The 21,716-nt window shown below is 45.9% G+C and overlaps 1 protein-coding gene across 1 annotated transcript in view; it reads left to right on the top strand.

Moving 5' to 3' along the window:
• Positions 1 to 300: 300 nt before the first annotated feature.
• RFX7 (regulatory factor X7) overlaps positions 301 to 21,716 on the top strand; it is a 50,664-nt gene continuing 29,248 nt past the window's right edge. Inside the window, exon 1 of the mRNA XM_086471593.1 lies at positions 301 to 446. Coding sequence (XP_086327719.1) covers positions 301 to 446 — 146 coding nt within the window. The remainder of the gene's footprint in view (positions 447 to 21,716) is intronic.

The following is a 21,716-nucleotide window of genomic DNA, read 5'->3' as shown; positions in this document are numbered from 1 at the left end:
GCGGCCGCGGGGCGAGGAGCGGCGGCGCGGGGCGGGCTGGGCCAGGTGCTGCGAGGCGGGGGAACGCGGAGCGACCCTGCGCGGGGGCGGCGGCGGCGGAGGAGGAGGAGGAGGCCGGGCCGCGCCGCCATGCGCCGTGCCGCGGGCCGGGCTCGCCATCCTGCGGCGTAGCGGCGGGACGCGGCTCGGCTTTCCGCCCGTGATGTCCCCCGGGCAGCGGGGGAAGGCGACTCACTCGAGGGCTGCGGCAGAGGCCTAGTGCGGCGAGCGCCGCTCCGCGTCCCCGCCGCCGCGCCCCCCATGGCCGAGGAGCAGCAGCCGGAGGGGCAGCCGCCGCGGCGGCTCGCCGGCACCCCCGCGCCCGGCGGGGCCCTGCCGGCCCTGGTGCCGGGGCTGCAGGGCGGCGAGGCCAGCGCGCTGCAGCACAAGATCCGCAGCTCCATCTGGTAAGGGCCGGGCCCCGCCGCCGCCCGCCTCGGCTGCGCCGCTGGCCAGCGCTCGGCTACGCGGGGGGAGTGGGGTGCGGTGGGCGCTGCGCGGGGGGACGAGGGGGGGCGCGGCCCCTTTGTGCGAGGAAGCGCGGAGCCGCCTGCGCCCCACGGCCCCCCCCCCCCCCCCCGCGGGGCTGCGCCCCCAGGCGCGCACCACGGGCGGCCATGCGGAAAACACGCGTGGTCGCATGCAGGTGTGCGGGGCGGGGGCTGGCGGCTGCCGCCGTGCCCGGTCCTTGTTATTTTCCAGGAGCGAGGCAGCCTCGGTGAGCCGGGAGGGGTTAGCGGTGCTGCCCGCTTGCGTTCAGCGATCGCGGCTGCGTTCGGAGGGGTGGGCGCAGCCTCCTCACCTGCGGAGGGCATTTCAGTCTGCCGGCAGCTCCTGCGGCCCTCTGCTTTTCTCGGGCGTTCGCCTGAGACCCCCAGCACCAAGCGGTGGTGCAGCGGGGAAGGCAGAGCGTTGCAGTGAGGGTGCATTTTGCCAGCCTCCCTGCAAGCCTCTGTTCTGCTGAGTTTCCAGTCTGGCAATGGAAAGGCGATTTTGGCTGAAACTTGTGATGATGGTTTGCAAGTTGCTGCATAAGAATCCGCCCCCCCCCCCCCCCCCAAATGAAAATAAAATTCATAGTAAACCAACATTTTACTGAAGAATATTAGTTCTGTGTGTATTGGGGGGAAAGGGATAAATTGAGTTCAGCTTGCCTTACAAATTTTTTTTTTTTTTTTTTAAATGCCTGCAAGAGGCTGTCACCTGCAGCATTTATGTTTTGTGTATGTTTTTGAAAGCTGCTTTTGGCTGAGAGGGCTGATAAAGTATTGTGAAAGTTGGGAGTTGTAAATACAGGTTACTCATACATAATGTTTTCCTTTATGTATACACACTCTATATATTTGTATACTCGTCCTAAAAAACCCATACTGGTCTAGCTTCCATATTACTTAATACTATAGTTAGATTTTATGATTTGAATTCATGTAGCTGAAAAAGAAAGAGAATCTAAATATACCTTCAGATTCTTTTCTTCTATGGCATAGTGAAATTGCATTTATTGTTTGGTGTTGGTTGTTTTGGGTTTTTTTTTTAAATTAAACAGTAAATAATAATCCATTGTCCTTAATGCCCACTTGCTACCTTTTGTTTTGATTTTCTCTGCAATGTGACCTAGAGAAGGAATACAAACTGCAGAATTTTCTGTCTGTTTAGATCACAAAATCTTCACACCCTCCTAATCTATTATGGTCTTTAGTGATGTCCTTTTTATATTCTCTTTCCATAAACGTGCTGTTTGGAAATGAGCCTCAGAGAGCGTGTTTACATTGCGTTCAGATTAGGTATCATGTCCAAGTTGAAGACAAAATGGCTACTAAGTGAAACCTCTGCTTTTATTATGGGTTTTCTTTTCAAGGAAAAAGAGCATGTATGTTAGCCTTTTAAATGAAAGCTGCTTATTTGATTCAGGTAAACTTGATCAATAGTGGAGCCCACGATTGGTACAAAGGAATGCAGCGTTTTGCCCTGGTGTAAGTGCCTCGCCTGGTGCCAGGTGCCTGTGACCAGCAGAGCTTTTGTCAGCACCTTGCAGCCCTGTCTCCTGGTACTTTCACAGATGTTCCTCACCTCAGTGTGAGTGTTCCTCCTGGCTACCTGCTTCCTGCACCGGGCTGGGACTGCCCTGCTGCTTTCAGGCAGTATCCATTCCCGGCAGGTTATACTGTTGAAATGCAGTATTTGAAGATAGGGTTATTTCTTATATAGAAAACCTTTTATTTGAGATCTTAAAATTTTTTGTCTGGGACTATTAGAAATTTGGTGTTTCTGTATTGCGATCAAGCAGTCTTCATTTGAGGCTGGAGTTTAATGTTAATTTGCATCTTCATGTGGATGCAGGCGTTGTTTTTGAGCAGCAAGGGTGAGAAGCATTGCCAGGGAAGTCGTGCACGTTGCGCTCAGAGTAAACACTGGAAAGTCTCCTTCTGTACTTGCAGATCAGCTGTTCTGTTCAGCGGGTGCTGTGTGCTGGTGATGGATAATCAGTGGGAGAGATTGTGGAAGGCTGCTTGCGAAAATGGCAGTGCTCTGTTGCTAACAGAACTAGGTGGAACGTGCAGAAGAGAGCTTCCTCTTTTCTGTCTTCCCTCCTCTTCCCCTGCCGTGCCAGTTGTGTGTGCTGGCAGGTTGGTGCATTCAGTTCCCCCTTTGCTCCCCAAAGGCTTTGGCACATCTAGAGTAGTACTCTTCCAGATTGGTTCCCCCCCCCCCCCCAATCTTTTTCTCCCATGCGTGTTTGTGCGTAGTGGATGGATGTTTTTAGTTGGTTCTGTTTGTTGTTGTTTTGTTTTGGTTTTTTTTAAAGGGTTTCAGTCTTCAGATTGTATTGTCAATGAAAATAGTAGTATAGCAAAATATAGCAGCTACTGAAATACTGAACTTGAGGATCGCGAACAAGTCTGTGCTTGTCCTTCCACTGTACAGGCAAATATAAATATAGTGTGTGATGTAGGCCTCGAGCGGGACAATGACTTATTCATTATCTCAACTCATACTTAATTTATTTGTTTATTAAATTAAAATGTAGTTTGACAAAAGTAGCTCAAGTAATTGTGAGCATGTGGAGTCCCTTAAAATGAAACAATAGGTTAAGTCCTGCTGATTGAAATTGCAGGCAGAGTCAGCATATGTACTGAAGATTTAAAAATGTGCTTGCTAGGAGTCCAGTCTGGTTTGTTTTGGTTTTTTGTTGTTGTTTTTTTTGCATGTGAAGTGACAGTTAGTTTGGACTGAGGAGGGTAAGGTAAAACAGTTACTTAGCTGTGCTTGAAACAAATCAAGAAGTATTTATTTGCTTTACAGCATCGCATACAGGTATTTGACAGCTGTTTGGTTACAATAATTAAAGTTCATTACTATGTAACTGCATTTTTTTCCTGTCTGCCCCACTTGAACACCTCCAGCAAAGCGGTGTCCATTTTTGTTCCGTGTTGCGTTATGTGAGTTGCTGAGGCAGTCGGATGTGTTCTTACGGCGTTGATGAAACGGGCAGAAATAATATTAGATGTCTTTTCCCATTGACGGATTAGAAGTCTAGACGGGGAGAACACGTCTTTGGGAGCCCAGCCTGGCTGATTAGTGTCAGGTTGGGCGGGTTTGTAAACTGCCCTGGTCTTTGCTGGGCACTGGGCCTTAATCTGCCTGTTTTTATTTCCCTTTAGATTCATTAAAGCTTTCATATTTATTAATAGCTTTTTGTCCAGACATTAGAGCCCCGAGGCAGGAAAACCTCCCTAGTCAGCTGTCTGAGCATATAGACTAATGGAGTTTCAATTATTTCTTTCTTTGGGTGGGGGTATACTGTATTACCAAATGTGTGTTATCTGTATATGATGTTTCTGTACCCAAACGCACGGTGGTGAAGACAGAATCTACTCAATATTACATTAAGTTGCCAAAGCATATCCTATAGCTGAAGACAGCAAGCAATGTACATATGTAAAAGCAGCGTGGCACAAGGATTGAGGTGTGGCGATGACCAAGGGAGCAAGGTGTTCGCTGAGAGTCTGCTCTCGCTGGTGTGACTGACCGACAATTTTAGGCAATTAATCCCTCCGCTCCCTGTATTACTCTAAAATCCAGTCCATAGCTGCGAATGCTGAAGGAACGGACGGGTTTGTTTTCTTGTTCACTGTTGCGAATAACGGGTGATGATTCTTCAATGAGTACTTGTTTACTGTTGTAAACAGTAATGTGGTGCTTGCATCTGTGCATGGGTTGGCCTCAGCTTCTTTCACCTTGCCTGCATCTCAGCTCTTTTTGTCCTGAAGGCATCTGTTAGGATTTGAATATAATAATTCTGTTCAAGAGATTAATTTCTTTCCTTCCCCTCCCCAATATCTTGCGTGTAAACAGAGCTGAGGACCAGGCAGCGTGGAGTGGCAAACACAAAGCATTGCTTTTGTGGCCTTTTCAGTTGGACGTGGGTGTGTGTTACAGATCCGTAATTTTTGTGCTCAAATCGCTCTTCCAGCTATAAGTTGTATTGGAAAACCACATGAGCTAGGCTGGGCACTGCCAAAATTATATGTCCTAAGGCCCGGTTTGTCTCATGTTCAAGGGGGAGTAGGAGGTGAATTGTGCCCTTGTTAGTTTTGGGCTCTTGGTATCGTGCTAGAAAACCAGATTATCTGATCATAACACCAATATTTTCTAATCTTGGGAAGGCTCTGTTCTTTCTTACTACTTACATCATTCCTATTCCCTCCTGCAATTGCATCCATCACTCCTCATTAGGCGTTGTCAGCAAGTGTGGATTGTCACTTAGCTGTTGGCAGAGCAAATGTTCTGCAGTTTGGGAAATGCCATTAAGATTTTTTCATCATAGGAATTGCTACTTATTTGTTTAGCTAGGTCAGCAGAAAAATGATTGGCAGTCTTGATACTTTTAATAAAATATCTGGCAATGAAGAGGGAAGTTCAAGGGATATGTGTTTCAGGCTCTTTGCAAATACAGGTGCAAACATCTTTTTGGTAGTTTTCCTCTGTAGTTGAAATTCCTGTTACGAACACTCTTTACGTGTTTATTTTAAAACGTGGATTTCTTGAGTCAGGTTGGATTAATCTGCAGACCAATCCATCTGCATTTACTCTTTTTCAATTTTCTGTAGCTTGGGAGAGGGAGATGGGGAATAAGAGCAAAAAAACCCCAAACCCCAAACCAACTGTATATTTTGTTAAATGTCTGTCAGAATTGAGTGGAGAACTTAAAATTTCCTGTAACTGATCACAGACTCTTTGTGGTTATTCTGTGCCCCCAGCCCAAGATGCACCAGCTGCCATTCCTGGTTGATTCATTGTTGGAGGTTGGGAAACAAAACTTATAATTCTTCAGTAAAAGGTTATTAACTATTGGAAGGAAGAGCTAATAATTATCATTGACAGGTGTACAGGCTGCACTCATTTCGCTAAATCTATGTAACTTCAGAAGTGTCTTTTACCTCCTTTGAAAAAGTTCTTTGAGCCCCTCAGCTAAGAGGTGCTGTGTAAAACTGCAAAAATTTGTCAATGACCCAGTTTTCTTTGGCTTTATGGTTCCATTATTTACAGGTGATGGTGAGACTTGCCTGTCCTGACTGTATTTCCCGATATGTCTAAGCAGTCTAATATGTATGAAAAAATTGAGCTGTGGACCATATTTTAGGATAGTTCTTGATGATTTCAGGGAAGGTCAGCCTTCTTTGGGCAAAGCATTTAGCAGCATGTCATTCTCCTTCACACTTTGCTTCCCCAAATGGACAGGAACAGAAAGTGGAATTTGTTTTGTTTGACTCCATCTGTTTCTGTACGAGTTGGTCAAGGTAGCTTCCTTGTAGCCACTGGGGAGAAAAATGCACTTCTGAGGTGAGAGCCATCTCCTAGGGGTGACGTTTCCATAAAACAATCCGCCGGATCACTTCATGTGCCTGTTTCTCTTTGGCTGTAAACAAATTTTAAACTGTGGGCCATCTGTGGGACAGATCTCTTGAACTGGCTAAAATAAATCCTACACCATTTGTTACTTTTTCAACTCTACTTCTTTTCCTGGAGGGTGGCTGCTTCATCCCTCCATAGGTTGTTTTGGAGATCTGTTCCTTTGAAGAAGGTCCAAGTGCATCCTTTAACTATTACTATGCATTCCTGTATGGAGGAAACCTTCTGTTTGTGGGGAAGCCCCCCTGGAAGAATTCCTTCTCACCAAAGGGAATTTTTTACTATTCTCTGCTGAAATGCATCCCCTGGCTGTTGAGAAAGCCTTCCTCCACACCACCGACCGCTGGGAGAAGGCAGGTCAGCGGCATGCAGAGTCAGTGCCAGATCGGCGTGGGAGGAGAAGCAATTTTCCAAAACGGGGCATGGCCACCATGGTGGTGGAGTTTCTAGGTCAGCAGGTGTGGAAGCCAATTTGGTCTGCAGGCATTTTTACAAGGTTAGAAAATAAACCTGAATAAAATGAATACTGACCTTTATGTAACCTTTTGAGAATGGAGTTGAGGTTTTATTGAATGTCCTGGCTCCAAGCTGGACAGAATAGCTCTGCAGAAAAAAGATCTTTGTAAATTTGCTTTTAGAAAGTGAGTGGATTTTTCAGTCTTGCTTGTGGGTTCTGTTTGCCTTTGTTTCCTGAAACAATAGGATCTAATAACGTATATGGTGGAAAAACAATATTCAAATAATAGAAGATTTGACTAAGTTTTACTGCTGTTCATTTAAAATGCATAGGAGTGCATTAATTTGTTGACTTCACAGCATCAAACATACACAGTTCCTTGTTTCATAAACATTTTACTTTCCACTGCAGGAGTTCCCTTCGTTGAAGCAAGTCAGATGGCGTGACACGGATTCAGAGCAGCATTTCTAACGAGTTTTTAAGCACAGGATTGTCATCTCAGGCCTCCATAGCTGAGTTGCTTGCGATTTGGGGCAGTTCTGTTTGATTTGCCTGTGCCTGTATGCTGTTGGCGAGTAGGAATCCCAATCTCTATCTGAAAACCTGGAAACCTCCCTAAAATTTTCTGGATGCCCTATAATTTAATCAGGAAAAAATACTGTAACTGGATGGGATGACTGTGCTGCTCAGGTTTGGATGATAGGCTCTACACTGAAGCACTGATTAATTTTGTAATTAATTGGGGCTTGGGGTAGTTTTGTTAGTCGTTTGTGTGTGTGTAGTTTTGAGAGCAGGGGTTGAGCTTAATGTTTTTATACAGATCCCATAACTTATTTATGTTGCCTTCTCTTGTTACTCCACTCTGCTGCTTGCCAAACAGAAGTATTTGGAGAAGGGCCAGAGCTGCAAAATTCAGATCAGGATCCAAATTTGGATTTTGGGTTCAAGCTATTCTAATATCTAATATTACAGAGTCTCATATATAAATAAGGAATTCCTTACTTTTAAACCGTGAAGATGAAGAGGTGGAGGTAGCTTTCTAGCTTGCCTCCGGAGCAGCCCAGGTAGAATGCTGGACTGTATGTTTGAAAAGTTAACAGCAGGTGATTCAGAAGGTAAATTGAATAGATGAAAATGCAGTGCTCTGTGACCCCGAAAGGGCCCAACCAGAAGGCCAGCACAAATTGGTACTTTCAAGCCAGTGAGAAGAATCACTTAAATAAATCGAAAAATTCTGAAAGTGCTTTGGTGTTTTGCTGTGTTCCCTCAGATCTTTGGAAATTTTGAGGGTTTGTTTTGTTTTGTTCTAAATGGAGTTAGAACTCTCAATTTTAATGCTTTCTTGATTTAATGGAAAAAGGATTATCTGTCATCAAGTAGGTTGCTCATTATCGGCTGCTGTGCCATCAACAGGCTTTCACTAAGCTGCCAAGTGTTTTCTGTTGTCGAAGGTTTAATCATTAAGACAGCGGAAAAAACATTCAAAACATCCCGAATATTTTCCCTATTGCTTGTTTTTAATTGCCTGTGGTTGCTGCAGTGACGTTGTCCTAGTCAAAGGGTGGGGAGGCCGGGTGGTGCTGCAGGCGGGACTGGGGATGGGGGTGTTCTTTGTGGGTGGGACCTGCACCCTGGGAGTCCTGACGGAGGGGCTCCCGCGGGTGGCAGACCTGCCAGGCTCTCCTTTCGGACCTGCTTAGTACCGCACCCAGTGAGTGATCTAGTCTTATTTTTCAGGCTACATGAGCTGGTGTCTTTTTCTGACTATAACCTGTAAACACACAGCGCGGTGCCCTGGGTGATGGTTGCAGAGGTGTGGGATGTGTTCACGGACGTGGGTTTCTTGGGGCATACCCGCACTCCTCCAGAGCAACGGGTCCTGCTCAGCCTCTCCCTGGAGCTGGCTGGGGCTGGTAGCCCTTACCGATTGTCAGGTACTTCAAGTTTGGGGAGAAAATCTCGTTCCTGGGAAGAATTCATTTGTTAAATGAGGCATATTCGTATCTCCCCCTGAGAGGAAATTTGTGGTTAAAAGTCAAGATCCGTGACTTATGGTCGTCCTTTTTGATGGATGGTCTCACAGGCATGGAGGCCATCCGTATTTCTTAGTCAAAGATTCCCAAGTGCCATTATAAGGTTTTTGGGACTCCTGCCAGTGAAAAAGTTGGATTGCACTGGGCAGCAGGAATTACAGTTCATTCTTTGGTTGCCTATAAAGCAGTGAATTAAATTATTTTTAAAGCTGTCAGCAATGCAAACGGGCTATTGGAACTTTCTCTTAATATGAAGCTGCCTGGAAGTGTCTGCATCAAGCGTCCTTCAGACAAACAAGAATTATCTTGTGAGCAAGGTGTGGTGGGTAGTAGGATGGGCAATTTGTTCTGCTGCGTTTTCGTCACCGCCTTCTTGCCCTTGTTTAGAAGTCACCTCAAAAATACTTGGAGTAGTCTTTGTGACTTCAGTGAAAGTACTGCTGTGAGCTTTCTCCCTTTCTGTTCAGAACTGTTACCACATTAAAATACAGACTTAAAAGACAGGTACTCAGTACCAGAGTGATAACTGTTTGAGGGCCTGTAAATTGAAAAGTTTTAAAGTTTATTTAGTATTTTTTTGTGAATGGAATTTTAAGTGCTTTTTTAATCTGGTTTGAAAAATAGTCACAACTCCCTCCTCCAGAACTACACGCTAGTTTTATTGCTAATTCAGCAGAGAAAAGTACTCAAGAGCCTTGGGTGCTTGTTAAGCTGGGGGAAGAACTGGGCAAGGTGGGTGCTTGATGCTGTGTGAACGCTGTGTCTGGAGGCAATCTGAAACTGGGACTTGAGGCTTCTACTTTGGGGCTGGACATCCTCTGGCAGGACCGGTTTATTGTCCGTGCCGGCGGTGTGCAGGCAGTAGTTTCTCTGGAAGAGCCTGGAGGCAGCGGATGCCCAGCTGCACCCTCAGGGGAGGTCCGCAGGACGGGTACCCTGCTGGGGCGAGCTGTGCTTGTTGGTACTTACCCAGTGTCATCCGCCTGTGGCTGCCATCTCCCGCATTGTGTTCAGATTCAGGTGCTTTGTGCTTCTCGCAGCATTTCTCAATGAAAGGTAAATGATCGCTCCACGGTCCTTGTGCTGATTGTTGGTGGCCACAGGTGAGGTGCCTGTGAGGCCAGCCAGTGCTCAGCCCTTGCGTGAAAGCTGCAGCTCTTTCTGCTGTGATGGGACTGTCTAAAGCAAAGGCCAAAAATCATTCTGAAATCATCTTGCAGGAGTCAGAGACTGCCACAGGAACCTTTTATCCAAGCTCTGACAAAGTATGGCGTTTCTTTCATTAAGGGTACATAAAGTGTTTGGCTGTTTTCTTTACGGTTTGATTTTATTATTTTTTTGTAAGTCTGTTAGCGTTATAAGTGATGAGCTGTGTTAGGACCTACAGTTGCTATTAGTGGTCATGTAAACTAAATAAATTAGTTATTTAAGACAGTCAAATCGCTCGCTGGCAGCAGTCGCAAGCTGCACACCTGGAACCACAGTTTGCTGAAGAGCTAAGCCAGCTTTTGGCTCCAGGAGCCTGCTCTGCAGAATTACCTTCATTATGCTTGATTCCAGTGGTATAGTTCAATGATTAACTTATAAAAAGTTGAGAAATGAAGTATCAGCTGAGAGAAAAGTGTATTTGCCTCTTCCATTCAACAAGTGAAGTGGGATTTACAGATCTAGTTTCAAAAATACAGAAAGGGATATTTTGAACAGAAACCATCAGTTGGTTTCAGAACAGAAACCAACAATTAGAGATAGCTTACTGAGTCAGATAAAAAAATCCCAAGTAGTCAACAACTGTGCTGAAGACATAAGAAAAAAACACTTTTTTTTTTTCCTTTGGACAGCAATTTGGAAATGTTGGTTTGTGTGTGTTCAATTACATTGGACAAAAGTTGGTCTAAATCAGTTTATATTGAAATTTCAGTTAAAAGTGAATCTTGGAAATTATCATTTTATCATGCAAAAAATGCTAAAATGCTGACTCTGAAGATTTGGTAACCTATATAATTAAGTCCCTGATCCATGGAGATACTGAGACAACTATCTCTTACTGATTACTTCCGAGAAGAAGCTAGGTGTCTTGAGTACCCTGTGGTGGTTATAAGCCTGAATGTACGCTATGAGTAGTCAATTTTCCTGGTTAATAACGGCTAAAAAAGTGGTAATAGTCTTGATCTCTCAGGCTGAGAATAAAAATTAAAAACAAGATAATTTTGTGGATTTGTTTAGTACCAGTAAGTTTAAACGGTCCCTGTTTAGCTTTCATTGCACATGTCGCCAGGACTGCATCTTTTTCTTGCCAGAAGCTTGCTTTTTTGGAGGGATTAAGAACATGAGGTTCATGTACCGTCATGGGTTGTACATCCAAGTTGGTGAAACTTGTAGCTTAACTGAAAAACAAAATTTAGATTATGTGTACTGTGGTTCAGTGTGTGGAAGCCCTCTCTCTGTGAGGACTTAGACACACATGTATGTACTGGGATGTTGCCAGTCAATAGGTCCAGATGTTCAGGGTGAAAATATTTATAACGGCTAAGTGTTTGCAGGGCAGAACCTAATAATTTTTATTTGTCTTTTCACACTGATTCTTATCACTTCAGAAAAGTTCTCGGTTACCACTGAATACTTTAAATACCAGTAGCTTTGTGGCAAATTAGGCCTAATGTAGGATCAGAAGATAGCGCGAGGACAGTGTATTCTTCTGGAAGAGATTGTTGTTCCTAAATGCATCAAACTCGGAAAGGTGTGAGCTGCAGTTTTGGCTTGATTAGTTCAGCTGCTCAGTAAGGGAGTGGCAAAGCATCATATAGTTCACCTTGAAAACTGACTGTGTTAATAATCAGGAAAAGACATTTTCAGTCCCTTAACGCAGACATATGCTTTCCCACTGGCATGTTTATGCATGATGTGGTTCACAGGAATTAAAATCCAGACTGAACAATTCTGTAGTGCTCTTAGACAGTGTCTCCTTCTGGGAGGACCCATCAGACAAGTAATTGTGGGTAACATTAGAGTGAGACTTTTATAAAGCATAGCTCAGTAAATTGTTAGATGCTGAAAGATGTTAGCTAGTTATGTGCTGCAGCCTACAGGTACATTTCAACAGTGTGGTTAACTTGGTGAATATTGCTTTAGTAGCTATCCGTCTTAAGTACAATGGTGCTGTTATTTTTGGAAAGTCAGAACTTTAATGCAGCTTTTCTGAAATCTGTTCCAGATTTAATCAAGGACAGCCTTTTCTGTTTGTGACTATTTTAGTAAGTAAGTTGTGGTGTAACTTCACAGTTCCCTGGGATGTTTGAAGTGGACATATTATGAATAATGAATCCATGCAGGTGTTCTGCAAATCGTCTTAATAGGGTGCTGAACTCTGTGACCTGCATGGCTGTGGCTTCAGTACTTTGTACTAGGACAGGTCACATGCCGTTAGTAAAATAAAACCATGACAACATGAAAAATTTTATATCCAAATGCTTATGGATAACGCTGTGCCTGCAAAGTAGTATGTTACTTGAGAAGAAAATGGCTAAGTTCTCAGTTTTTTGGGTCTCATCCCCACCCAGTTGCCTGCAGAAGTAGGTTAGGGTGGCAGAGCCAGGCGTAGCACAGTCTGCCTGCAACGAACTGCCTACATACGTCGTCCTCTGTTCCAAGGAGACGGAGTACTGAACCCTAAAGTTGTGGGGTATTAGGTACTGGTCAGATGCCTGCTGTTCATAATTTCCATTCTTAAATTAGGTTTTAAAGGAAAGAAATAATCTGGTAGACTTGCTTGTTCATTCATCGCGGCTGCAGAGGCAGCCTAGCAGTGAAGGAGGCAGTGGGTGGAGTGAAAGTGCCTGAGTGAATGATGCTCGTCTGCCCTGCGTGTGTAGTTTGTGCAACGCCGGCAGTGGAGCTGTGTGTTCTGGCTGCTCTGAAGCTGTGCAGGCCTGATGGGTGCCTCAGCCTGAGAGCTGGTGAACGTAATCTTGGGTTGGAGCAACCGGTCCTGCGGTGCTGGCTTGTGTAAGATGCTCATTTGACGCAGTTAAGCTACCACCTAGGAGTGAGAGCAGTTGTGTTCAGACCCAGGTGCAAACTGAAGTAAATGCGTGCAGGTATGAACTTACATGGCTTTAAAGTAATTAAATTTGGTGCAGCTTTAATTTTAAGCAAGTGCAGCTTACAGGTCTAGACAAGCTCTTGAGTCTGCAAGTAAACTAGAGTTCACCTGGGTTGCAGGCTAGAGGAACTCAAACTTTCCAAACTAAGTCCTTGCGAATTGGAGTAGCACATGTTTGTAACTTCTGAAGATCCTAGTTTAGGGATTAAAACCATTTTAAAAGATGGCATTAGGAGTTGGTTTTTTACCCCCAGAAACACAGATTGGAAAACTGATGGGTTATACTGCTTTAGTATTCAGTGAACTGACCTTTGAGGTAGGCGAGAGACTTCTGTCTACTTGCAGCTTTTTATTTGCAGAGACCAGACAGTTTCTGTGCCTGGAGTGGGTTGAAGCCAGTAAGCAGAGGTGAGTGAGAAATGCCCCAGGGTGCAGGTGTAAGGCTGAAGGATGGGGGCCTGAAAGAACCTGTGGCAGCTGAAAAAGGAGGAGGAATTTTTTGAGGTGGGAGGTTGTATGGCTGTCAGCATCGGGCAGCAGCGCTGTGTTCATCCTGCATGCATTCAGCTTTTAGGTTTTCAGCTCTACAAAAAAGTCAAGGACAGGAGTAGAGGTATGGGATGTGCCGGTGAGCAGTGTGGCACAGGTCAGGGAGAGAAGTTGCCTTTGCTCTGGCGGTGAAGCCGTGCCTGTCTAGCACGAGAGAAGCGACCCTTTTAATAGGCAGACGTGTGGAGAGTGCGTGTAGATACTCTCAGCATTACTCAGCACAGGGAAACCTAAGAGGTTGCAAGGATTGCATTCCCTGGGAGTTACCAAGGTCAGCACTTGGGTACAGGTTCCTCAAGTGAAAAAAACGGTGCAGAGGAGCTGTGTGGTGGACAGCCGTGAGAGGAAAAGGAGTGAGGAGGAGGAGGAATGCAGACGTCCAGAGACCGGGGCAGAAGCGGAGGTAACAGGGTATCGCAAGCAGCATCGGGAGGAGAGGGCTAGGTAAAAGCTGGATTTATTTGCAGAAAGACAGGCTGATGCTTGTCGGTGAGCTGTTCAGTGGGGGAGGCAGGTGGATGTCTGCAGCATGGAGGAGGGACACAGCGTGTGTCAGGGAAGCCCTGTGGGTTGAGCTGGACCTCCCCAGGGCAGTGTCTGTGAGGGACTAGCCAGCCCCACTGCAGCCCTTGAAATGCTTCTCTGCTTCCTAGCGTGTCGGGCCCCAGGCAGTGGTGAGATGGTAGGGTGGTGTGAGGGCTGGGGCTCCTTTCCTGGTTGACCACGGGACACCCCCAGCTGTTGACCCTGCAGGTCTTGGAGAGGGGATGGCTACATGGGGTGCCAAGTACTGGCTTGTCTTGGTGGGACTTGGGTGGTGTGTGGGGCTCAGCACTGGGCTTGGCAGTGCGGGAGGGTCTGGTCTGCTCTTCAGGCTGGAGCTTGCTTAGGGTAAAGCCACAAAAGAGCTTGGATGGGACTGGGTTATGGCACTGCTAACAGATGATACCTCCCTGGGTACCAAACGAGTAGGGTAATGAAGAGGTACAACCAGTAGCAAACCTGTTGGTTAACTGAAGAGAGCTAGGATAGCTGTGGGTCGTGGAATGCCAAAGGAAATGATGAGAAATAAAGAAACGTGCCTTTTATCAGCAGGCCTAAATCTGCTGTCTGGGCATCTGTGCCAGCATTGGGAAATGTCTGTGACAGGAAAGTGTTGCTGCAGAGCTGTTAACTCTGGGAGCTTTTCTGTTGGATTCAGCTGAACTTTGTGTAACTATGTACAATAAACATAGCCCTATGCAGGTGTGTGCATTTATGGGTGTGTGTTAAACGTAAGCAGAGCGCAGAACCGTTCCTGTTTCCACATGACTCTGAGTATAGTTTCAGTTTGCTGTCAGCTGTCTGTAGCCACCATTTCTCAAGGGAAGGGCGGCGGAGGGCCAGGTCTGTGCCCTGTGGCAGGCTGCGATGCACAGCAAAGCGCTGCCTTCCTCCTCCTCCTCCTTGCCATGTTGGCTCTGCAGGTGTGGAAGTGAAACAGTTTTGTGTACATGTGTTTTGTAGGTGTGTGGGTTTTTCCTGGGTTTCCCTCCCCCTCTTTTTCTAAGTACCGCTGGCATCCTGTCTCAGAGCCACGTGGGACAAAGGCTTGAGAAAAATCTTACCATGCTTTATAGCATCTCCAGTTCAGACCCCTTAGAAATACTGGCCTTTAGTAAGAATGTGGTGATGAGGCTTCTGCTGACGATGGCTGAATACCACAGCGTATCTTTTAGCGAACTATAGACTGAATTCAGAAGCAACCAAAGATTGATTTTTTTATTTATTTTTTTTTTCCAGAATTGGTATTAAAACAGAAGCTTTCATTGTGAAATACATGAGCCGTTGTGATGGATGATTTGCCATTTAGCCACAAACCTGCCTACCTGGTGACTGTATCTGTTCTTTCTGCATTTAGTGGGACACACTTTAGATTAAGTTCCTACTCAATCAGTCTTTTTTCGTGTCATTTTATTGAGATCACCCTGTGTTTTTTGTATTTAGTCTTTTTAGGCAATTGATCCTTGCGGACTGATCTTAGAACAATGCCCTTCAGTGCCCCATGTAGACTGTTAGTAATAACTATAGGATGTGGCTCCTCTGAAGTCATATTATCTTCCGACATAATGTGCAGAGGGCATCACATCCTTGGAATAGAGTCCTGCCTGAGTATAACAATACACGCTGGTTTTAATTCAGAGCAATGCTGAAAGAACCAGGGTGAGAACTGTGTAAAAGCGTTTTCTTTGTCTCTTCTAAGAGTTCATTAAAGTAACTTGTGGCAAAATAACTGTATTTAAATAAATGTAAAAAAACCCCAGGAACTTAAATGACTGTCTTGTTGCTGGAATAGTGCACCTAGCTGCAAGTTCTTCCCAGTTATTTTAAGAACTGTTGAACAAGCCTTTAGTGTTGAATACAGCTAGGTTTCTTCAGAGAGCTAAAAGAGATTTTATAGACCTAAATTTCAGATGTAGGTATTCTGATATCTGCTGGGTAATTATTTCTTGGCAGTTCATTACAATGGGCTATGTTTAAGACTTGGGCGTTTCATTAGCAGCTTTATCTTCCTTCTTTGTTGAGCTGTTTGTATAGTTGGCATTATTTAATAGTCATAAAATCATCACAGTGTCAGAAATCGTGAAGGGATTACGTTTTTATCCTATATCATAGAATCATAGAATGGTTTGGGTTGGAAAGGACCTTAAAATCATCTAGTCCAACCCCCTGCCATGGGCAGGGACACCTCCCAACAGACCAGGTTGCTCCCAGCCCCATCCAGCCTGGCCTTGAGCACTGCCAGGGAGGGGGCAGTCACAGCCTCTCTGGGCAGCCCCTGCCAGTGCCTCACCACCCTCACAGGACAGAACTTCTTCTTAACATCTCATCTCAATCTCCCCTCTTTCGGTTGGAAACCGTTACCCCTCGTCCTGTCACCACACCCCTGATCCAGAGTCCCTCCCCACCTCTCCTGCAGCCCCCTTTCAGCACTGGAAGCCGCTGTAAGGTCTCCCCGGAGCCTTCTCTTCTCCAGGCTGAACAACTCCAACTCTCCCAGCCTGTCCTCACAGGGAGCTGCTCCAGCCCCCTGAGCATCTTCATGGCCTCCTCTGGACCCGCTCGAGCAGGTCCATGTCTGTCTTGTGCTGGTGCCCCCAGAGCTGGACGCAGCCCTGCAGGGGGGGTCTCACCAGAGCAGAGCAGAGGGGCAGAATCCCCTCCCTCGACCTGCTGCCCACGCTGCTCTTGGTGCAGCCCAGGATGCGATCGGCTTTCTGGGTTGCGATCGGCACGTTGCTGGGTCATGTTCAGTGTTTCATCCACCAGCACCTCCAAGTCCTTCTCCCCAGGGCTGCTCTCAACCCACTCATCACCCAGCCTGTATCTGTGCTTGGGATTGCCCTGACCCAGGTCAGGACCTTGCACTTGGCCTTGTTGAACTCCATGAGGTTTCCATGGGCCCACCTCTCCAGCCTGTCAAGGTCAGGATGAAATACTTTAATTCCATATATTTTAGTAACAAGTGTTGAAGTTATGCATTTGACCAATTTTAACCTGCACTAACTTAAAATGTGGCATGTTGAACTACTACTTTTTTCAGCGATGTGGTGCAGTATTGGTCCTTCTTGTGTCTGGTGGAAGACTGGTCTGGCTTATTCTCTTCAGTGAGTGGAAGGAGGTGGATTAGTTTACAGGGAACATGAAATGGTGCAGCTCGCCTATGTTGTGCTGTTTTATCCGCTTGCTGTAGTTGTTGCTTCCTTGTTCTGCTGAGAAGAGTGGTTTGACTTGGATTGAGGAGGAGTCTGCCTTCAGGCTGAAAGAGCTGATGTTTACAAATTGGTGAATACTTATTTTGTTTACTTTTTGAGGCCTGAGAGTTGGACGTTTTTCTACGTTTCCAGTGGACACAAGTATGGGTAGTTTTATGCTTCAGGGAAATAACAATACTTCATGTGCTTCCAAGATGCAGTTGTGGTCCCTGTAGCTTTTATCTGGAGTAAGAATATATCTGCATTTGAATACTGGGAAATCTAATTTGTTTTGTGTTAAATGTTTTGCTTCTGTTTGCTTGTGTTTGTGCTAGGTTCAAGTGCCTTGTCTCTAAGGCATGACGTTGAATTGTCCCCAGGGGAGAGCAGTGCAGGCAGGGAGAGAGCCCCTAGGTGGCATCAGAAGCCACCTGATTTTTGGCTCCTGCCTGCCAGAGGGCGAGAGGTGCGGGTGGGAGGGGAGTCCTGCACTCTGGGATGCCAGGGTGGACTTGCGGACACGGACGTGCCTGGCTTGGGTGTGCTTTCCTTTCTCAGTAACCTGGGCTAGCAAAAGCTCTTACTCCATTAGCTGAGCGGTATATATAGTCATCATCTCACTAATTCAAACATGCTTCAACCTTTTGCAGCTCTGCTTTCTAAATATTTAACTGAAATGCTTTTACAGCCATTTTACTTCTTTATCAATGTGAGCCAAGCCAGACAATGTAACATGGCATTTAAGATGTTAATTGAGTAGCAGCACACATAGGTGGCTGTTTCATAATTTTCTCCTTAGATGATCATTGGCTCCAGTTTAACATTTCTTTGTGTTTCTGAATGGAAGGTTATATAAAGATATGTTTGGAGCTGTTAGTCTAAGAAAGAGAAGCATTAATTCAGTAAGATTAAGGATTAAGGGCTGAATCCTGCAGGCACCACTGGGACACAGTGCTTGTCATGGTAAGGGTGTGATAATAGTACCTTTCTGATAGTACCACTTACTGTAATAGGGTTGGTAATCCTTTTATTGAGTGGTTCCTCACAGCATGCAGAGTAAACAGTTGGGTTTTTTCTTCTTTTTTTTTTTTTTTTTTCCTAAAACGTCACCTGATGTTGTGAGAGTTGTGGAAGAGATACTGAATCTTTCCAAAGGGATGTGTGGTCCGTTTAATAATAACCCTCTCTCTTTTAACATGGCTTTCAGAAAGATGACTTTGCCGAAACTGCCACTGTTTGTATTTAGTAGCGGAGTCTAACTTGCTTTCCTCGGAAGCTAACGGGGTTCTTGCAAGAGGCAAAGAGGCAGCAGGACACTGCACAGGAAAAAGAGCTCCTGGGTGCTCTCAGCATCCAAATACCTCCTGCGCCTGGGAGACAAAAGCCTAGCAAATGCAGCTTGTGCGGTGTTGCTCCCCATAGGAGCAGCCTTTCAAGACTACCCATAGGCCCTGTTGTTAAATAGTTTGACAAACAACCTTTGGAGACTCTGTGGAGGAATGACTGATGCAGTGGGAAATGGAGCCTTTTCAGAGCTGTGTAATTTTTAAAAGGCCACATGACCAAACTAATTGTTCCTTGGCAGACAGCTCTAACTGCTGTCTTGGGCATCCTTCTCATACAGAGGCTTGTTCTCAGACACCTGAGTAAAAATATTGGGGCAGCAGCCATACAGTGCTAAGGTCGTACATGTGGGCTTTGAGTGAGCAATTGGGAGGGTGTCCTGCAGCCCTGAACAGCCCCTGGTCCTGCTCCTCTGCCCGAGTTGCACTGAGTTATTGCTGGTCTTGTGCTGAACTCTCAAGAGAAAAAACTTAGGGTTTTTTTGGTTTGGTTTTGGTTTTCCCCCTTCTCCAAAGAAAGCCTATTTTAGAACTTTATAAACCTCCTCTCTGTTAATTGTCTGAGATGATGATGAGAATTGGCTGAGATGGTGGTTTACGATCTGAAATAGTAACTGGTTAACAGTGCTGATAACTCACTCTACACTGGGGTTTTCCTTTCTAGTTGCAACTTTTCTTACTGCACCCTCTAATAATGTAACACACTGCATGAGTGCTGGAAACTGGGAGCCCTGCAGTGGGCAGCCCTTGCTGTCGGGTCAGGAGTCGTATACCATCTTTGTGATGTATGACAGAGCTATTGGCAGTGATGGAGACTGGTTCCTTTTCATAAATTCTGTTAGGGTTTGGCAGAAATAATGTTTTTCCCTAGGTTGTCCAAAATGTACCAAACACATGAAACACAGCTGTAGAGGCTGTTTTCAGGAGGATGTTCCAGTTTAAGGAGATATTTGCAGTCTTGGGCTGAAGGGGATACAGAGTATCTGCAGCAACTTCACTGATGGTGTGAAAAAATCCCTCTGGGCTTCCTGGGTTTGACCACCTAGTCAAACAAACCATTATGATATTTTGCACAATAAATTGTGGCTCCTCTTGTTCCCTGAATTTTGCTGAACTGGACTTGTTGCCGTTGTTGACATCTTCCTCCCATCGAGGAGTGAGTCCACTGCTACTGCCTAAATGATGAGAGCTGCGTCCCATCTGACTTTTGGGGCTGGTAGGTCCTCTGCCTGAGCGGAACCACAGTGTCCTGCAGGTGCTGCTGTCCCACCCCTGCTGGGGACACAACCAGGAGCCCCTTCGCTGTGTGCACAGTGCGTCCCAGGACAGGAGTAGTGCTGCAGTGGATGGGTGTTCATACAGTGCGTTCACTGAGAACGTGTGTGTGCTCCCCCAGTATTTGTGATGCTGCTGCCTTTCATAGGGAGTGAATGATCTGCAGTTGGGGAGCTGATAAGGGTTAGTTTCAGTGGCTGTGCAGGCTTTGAGAAGGCTTAGAGTTAACTAGGCGGTAGCTAGTAAGTTTGAGGGCTTTCTTTTGCCCTTTCCAACCACCTTCTCTTCCTGGTCTCGCAGGCATAACGCCTCTCATATCCCTTGTGGTTGTATGGCTTCTACTATTGCAGCATTAAGGAAACACTCACTGAGCTCGGAGCGAATTAATTCTATAATAGGATAGTCCCAGGTTGCTCAGAGTAGTTCAGCTACCTATTCCTGAAAGCAAAGGATTGCTTAATTAGAGGAAGGTTGGCAGCATCTAGTTTTATGCCACTTTGAAAAAAACTATATCTCCTTGCCTTCTCCCCCTGCTTTTTCCCCTTCATATCTCCCTTAGTGCAAAGTAAACCCAGCTGCACACCTGGGCAGAGAACACTCTCCTCATTCTGCCTGTGCCAAGTCAGGGCCGTTAAAATGGGGCTGTTTTGAGTAGAAGTACATAAATAGGTCAGGGAAAGCAGACATGCATACTTTGGCATAAGATAGAAGAGCAGTTTGAGGAAATGCTTTAGTCTGATTTCCCTCCTCTCCATCCTTCCCAAGATACTTTCAGGAGTTTGTCAACGTGGCTTCGGCATTTACGAGCTTAAATTTCTGCAGCCTTCAAAACTTACCTTCAAGATTCTCTCAAAGGTCTTGGGCCTAAAGGTTAAGTTAAAAGCTGAGGCCTGCTTTCCGCTGTAGACACAGATCAGCTGGCACGGGTTCCCTGGGAGGACGTAGGACTGGGGGTCTCGAGGAAACACAGCAGCTTTTGCAGGGAGGCACCCTGCTGTGCTTCTCCAAACCACAGGCAAAGAAACCCCCTGTTCTTTGCTGTTTTACTAATTAATAGAAGCTGGGCTCTTGTGTTTTGAGTGGCCGATGGTAGTTCTTCAGAGGTGAGCAGATTGATCCAGGCTGGTGGCGTTTGGGGCAGGGTTGATGCTTTTGAGGAGCATTGCTGTAGACGGTAGGACAGAACTACACCCCTCTTGAGTCGCTCAGTGTACCTTAACTTTCAAACAGTCTGCACGGTGGATCCACCAAGCAAAAGTTCTATTCTTGGTTGCAATAGTGTTATTGAGTTTTTGGTTTTTTTTTTTCTTTTTTCAAAGTTTGGATATATAGTTTTATGCTCCCAGGTTCTTGTGGTGGATCAGTATCTGGTGCAAGCTGGTAAATCCAAGGCAGCTGTAGAAGCAGCCACCTTTGTTATCACTTGTAAGAGACAGCTACCCCCAGAATCAGAAAAGGCACCTTCTTGTCCTGGATAAAACTGCTTAAAGTGCCCTGAATTACGTTTTGGATCAAGTAGATGAACTAGTTTAACTTCAGGGAGGCTGTCAGCCTGGAGAGCCGTGAAGCTGTGCTTCTTGTGGGGGTAAGTCAGAGTGAGCCCGCAGGAGCCAGCTCTCCAGGAGAAGCAACTCTGGCTGTTGGCTTATGGTGCGGTTTCTAAGTTTAGTTTTCCAACGGGCTCGGGTCCCTAATGGATTCAAATGGTTATTTTAATTAGTGAGAACATCTATCACTGCCGCTGCTCTCCTGCAGCTGTTCCTAGCCATGTAGCAAAGCATGTGGGTAGCAGCCTCCAAGCGTTAGAAACGGCCCTGTGTTGGGCCTGGTTCAGCCTTGCTCTTCGGATTGCTGGCTGCAGTTACTGAAGTTGTGGTAGCAATTAGCTCAGGGGTGCGTTGGACAGAGACAGAAAGAGACTTACTTATTTGTAAATGAAACTTCAGCTTTCAAAGCCCATCCGTCCTGTTAGTACAGGAAGAAGTGGGGCGAAATAAACAAAAGTGGCAAGTGCACTGTAACTGGGATGGCTCTTCTGTTGCTGCCTTTGTCCTTTTATCTCCTGATTCGATGGAGATGTGTCCTGCAGTGTCACCAGATGGGGCTTTTCTGTGCAGTGCTCAGGGCCATGAGAAGGTCACTCTACCAGCACCTTCCCAGTCAAAGGGCTGGTTCTTCGGCATTGCCGTTGCTTGACTTTGATGTGGATCAACTCCACTGGAAGGTAAATAAGAAGTGTTTATGTCATTAGGCGCAGGCTTTATAGGATCAGAC

Source organism: Leptosomus discolor, chromosome 11, assembly GCF_034619465.1.
Source record: "Leptosomus discolor isolate bLepDis1 chromosome 11, bLepDis1.hap2, whole genome shotgun sequence".
Classification (NCBI taxonomy): Eukaryota; Metazoa; Chordata; class Aves; order Leptosomiformes; family Leptosomidae; genus Leptosomus; species Leptosomus discolor.
Note: the sequence above shows the minus strand (reverse complement) of the source record. Positions and strands in the feature narration are given on the sequence as shown.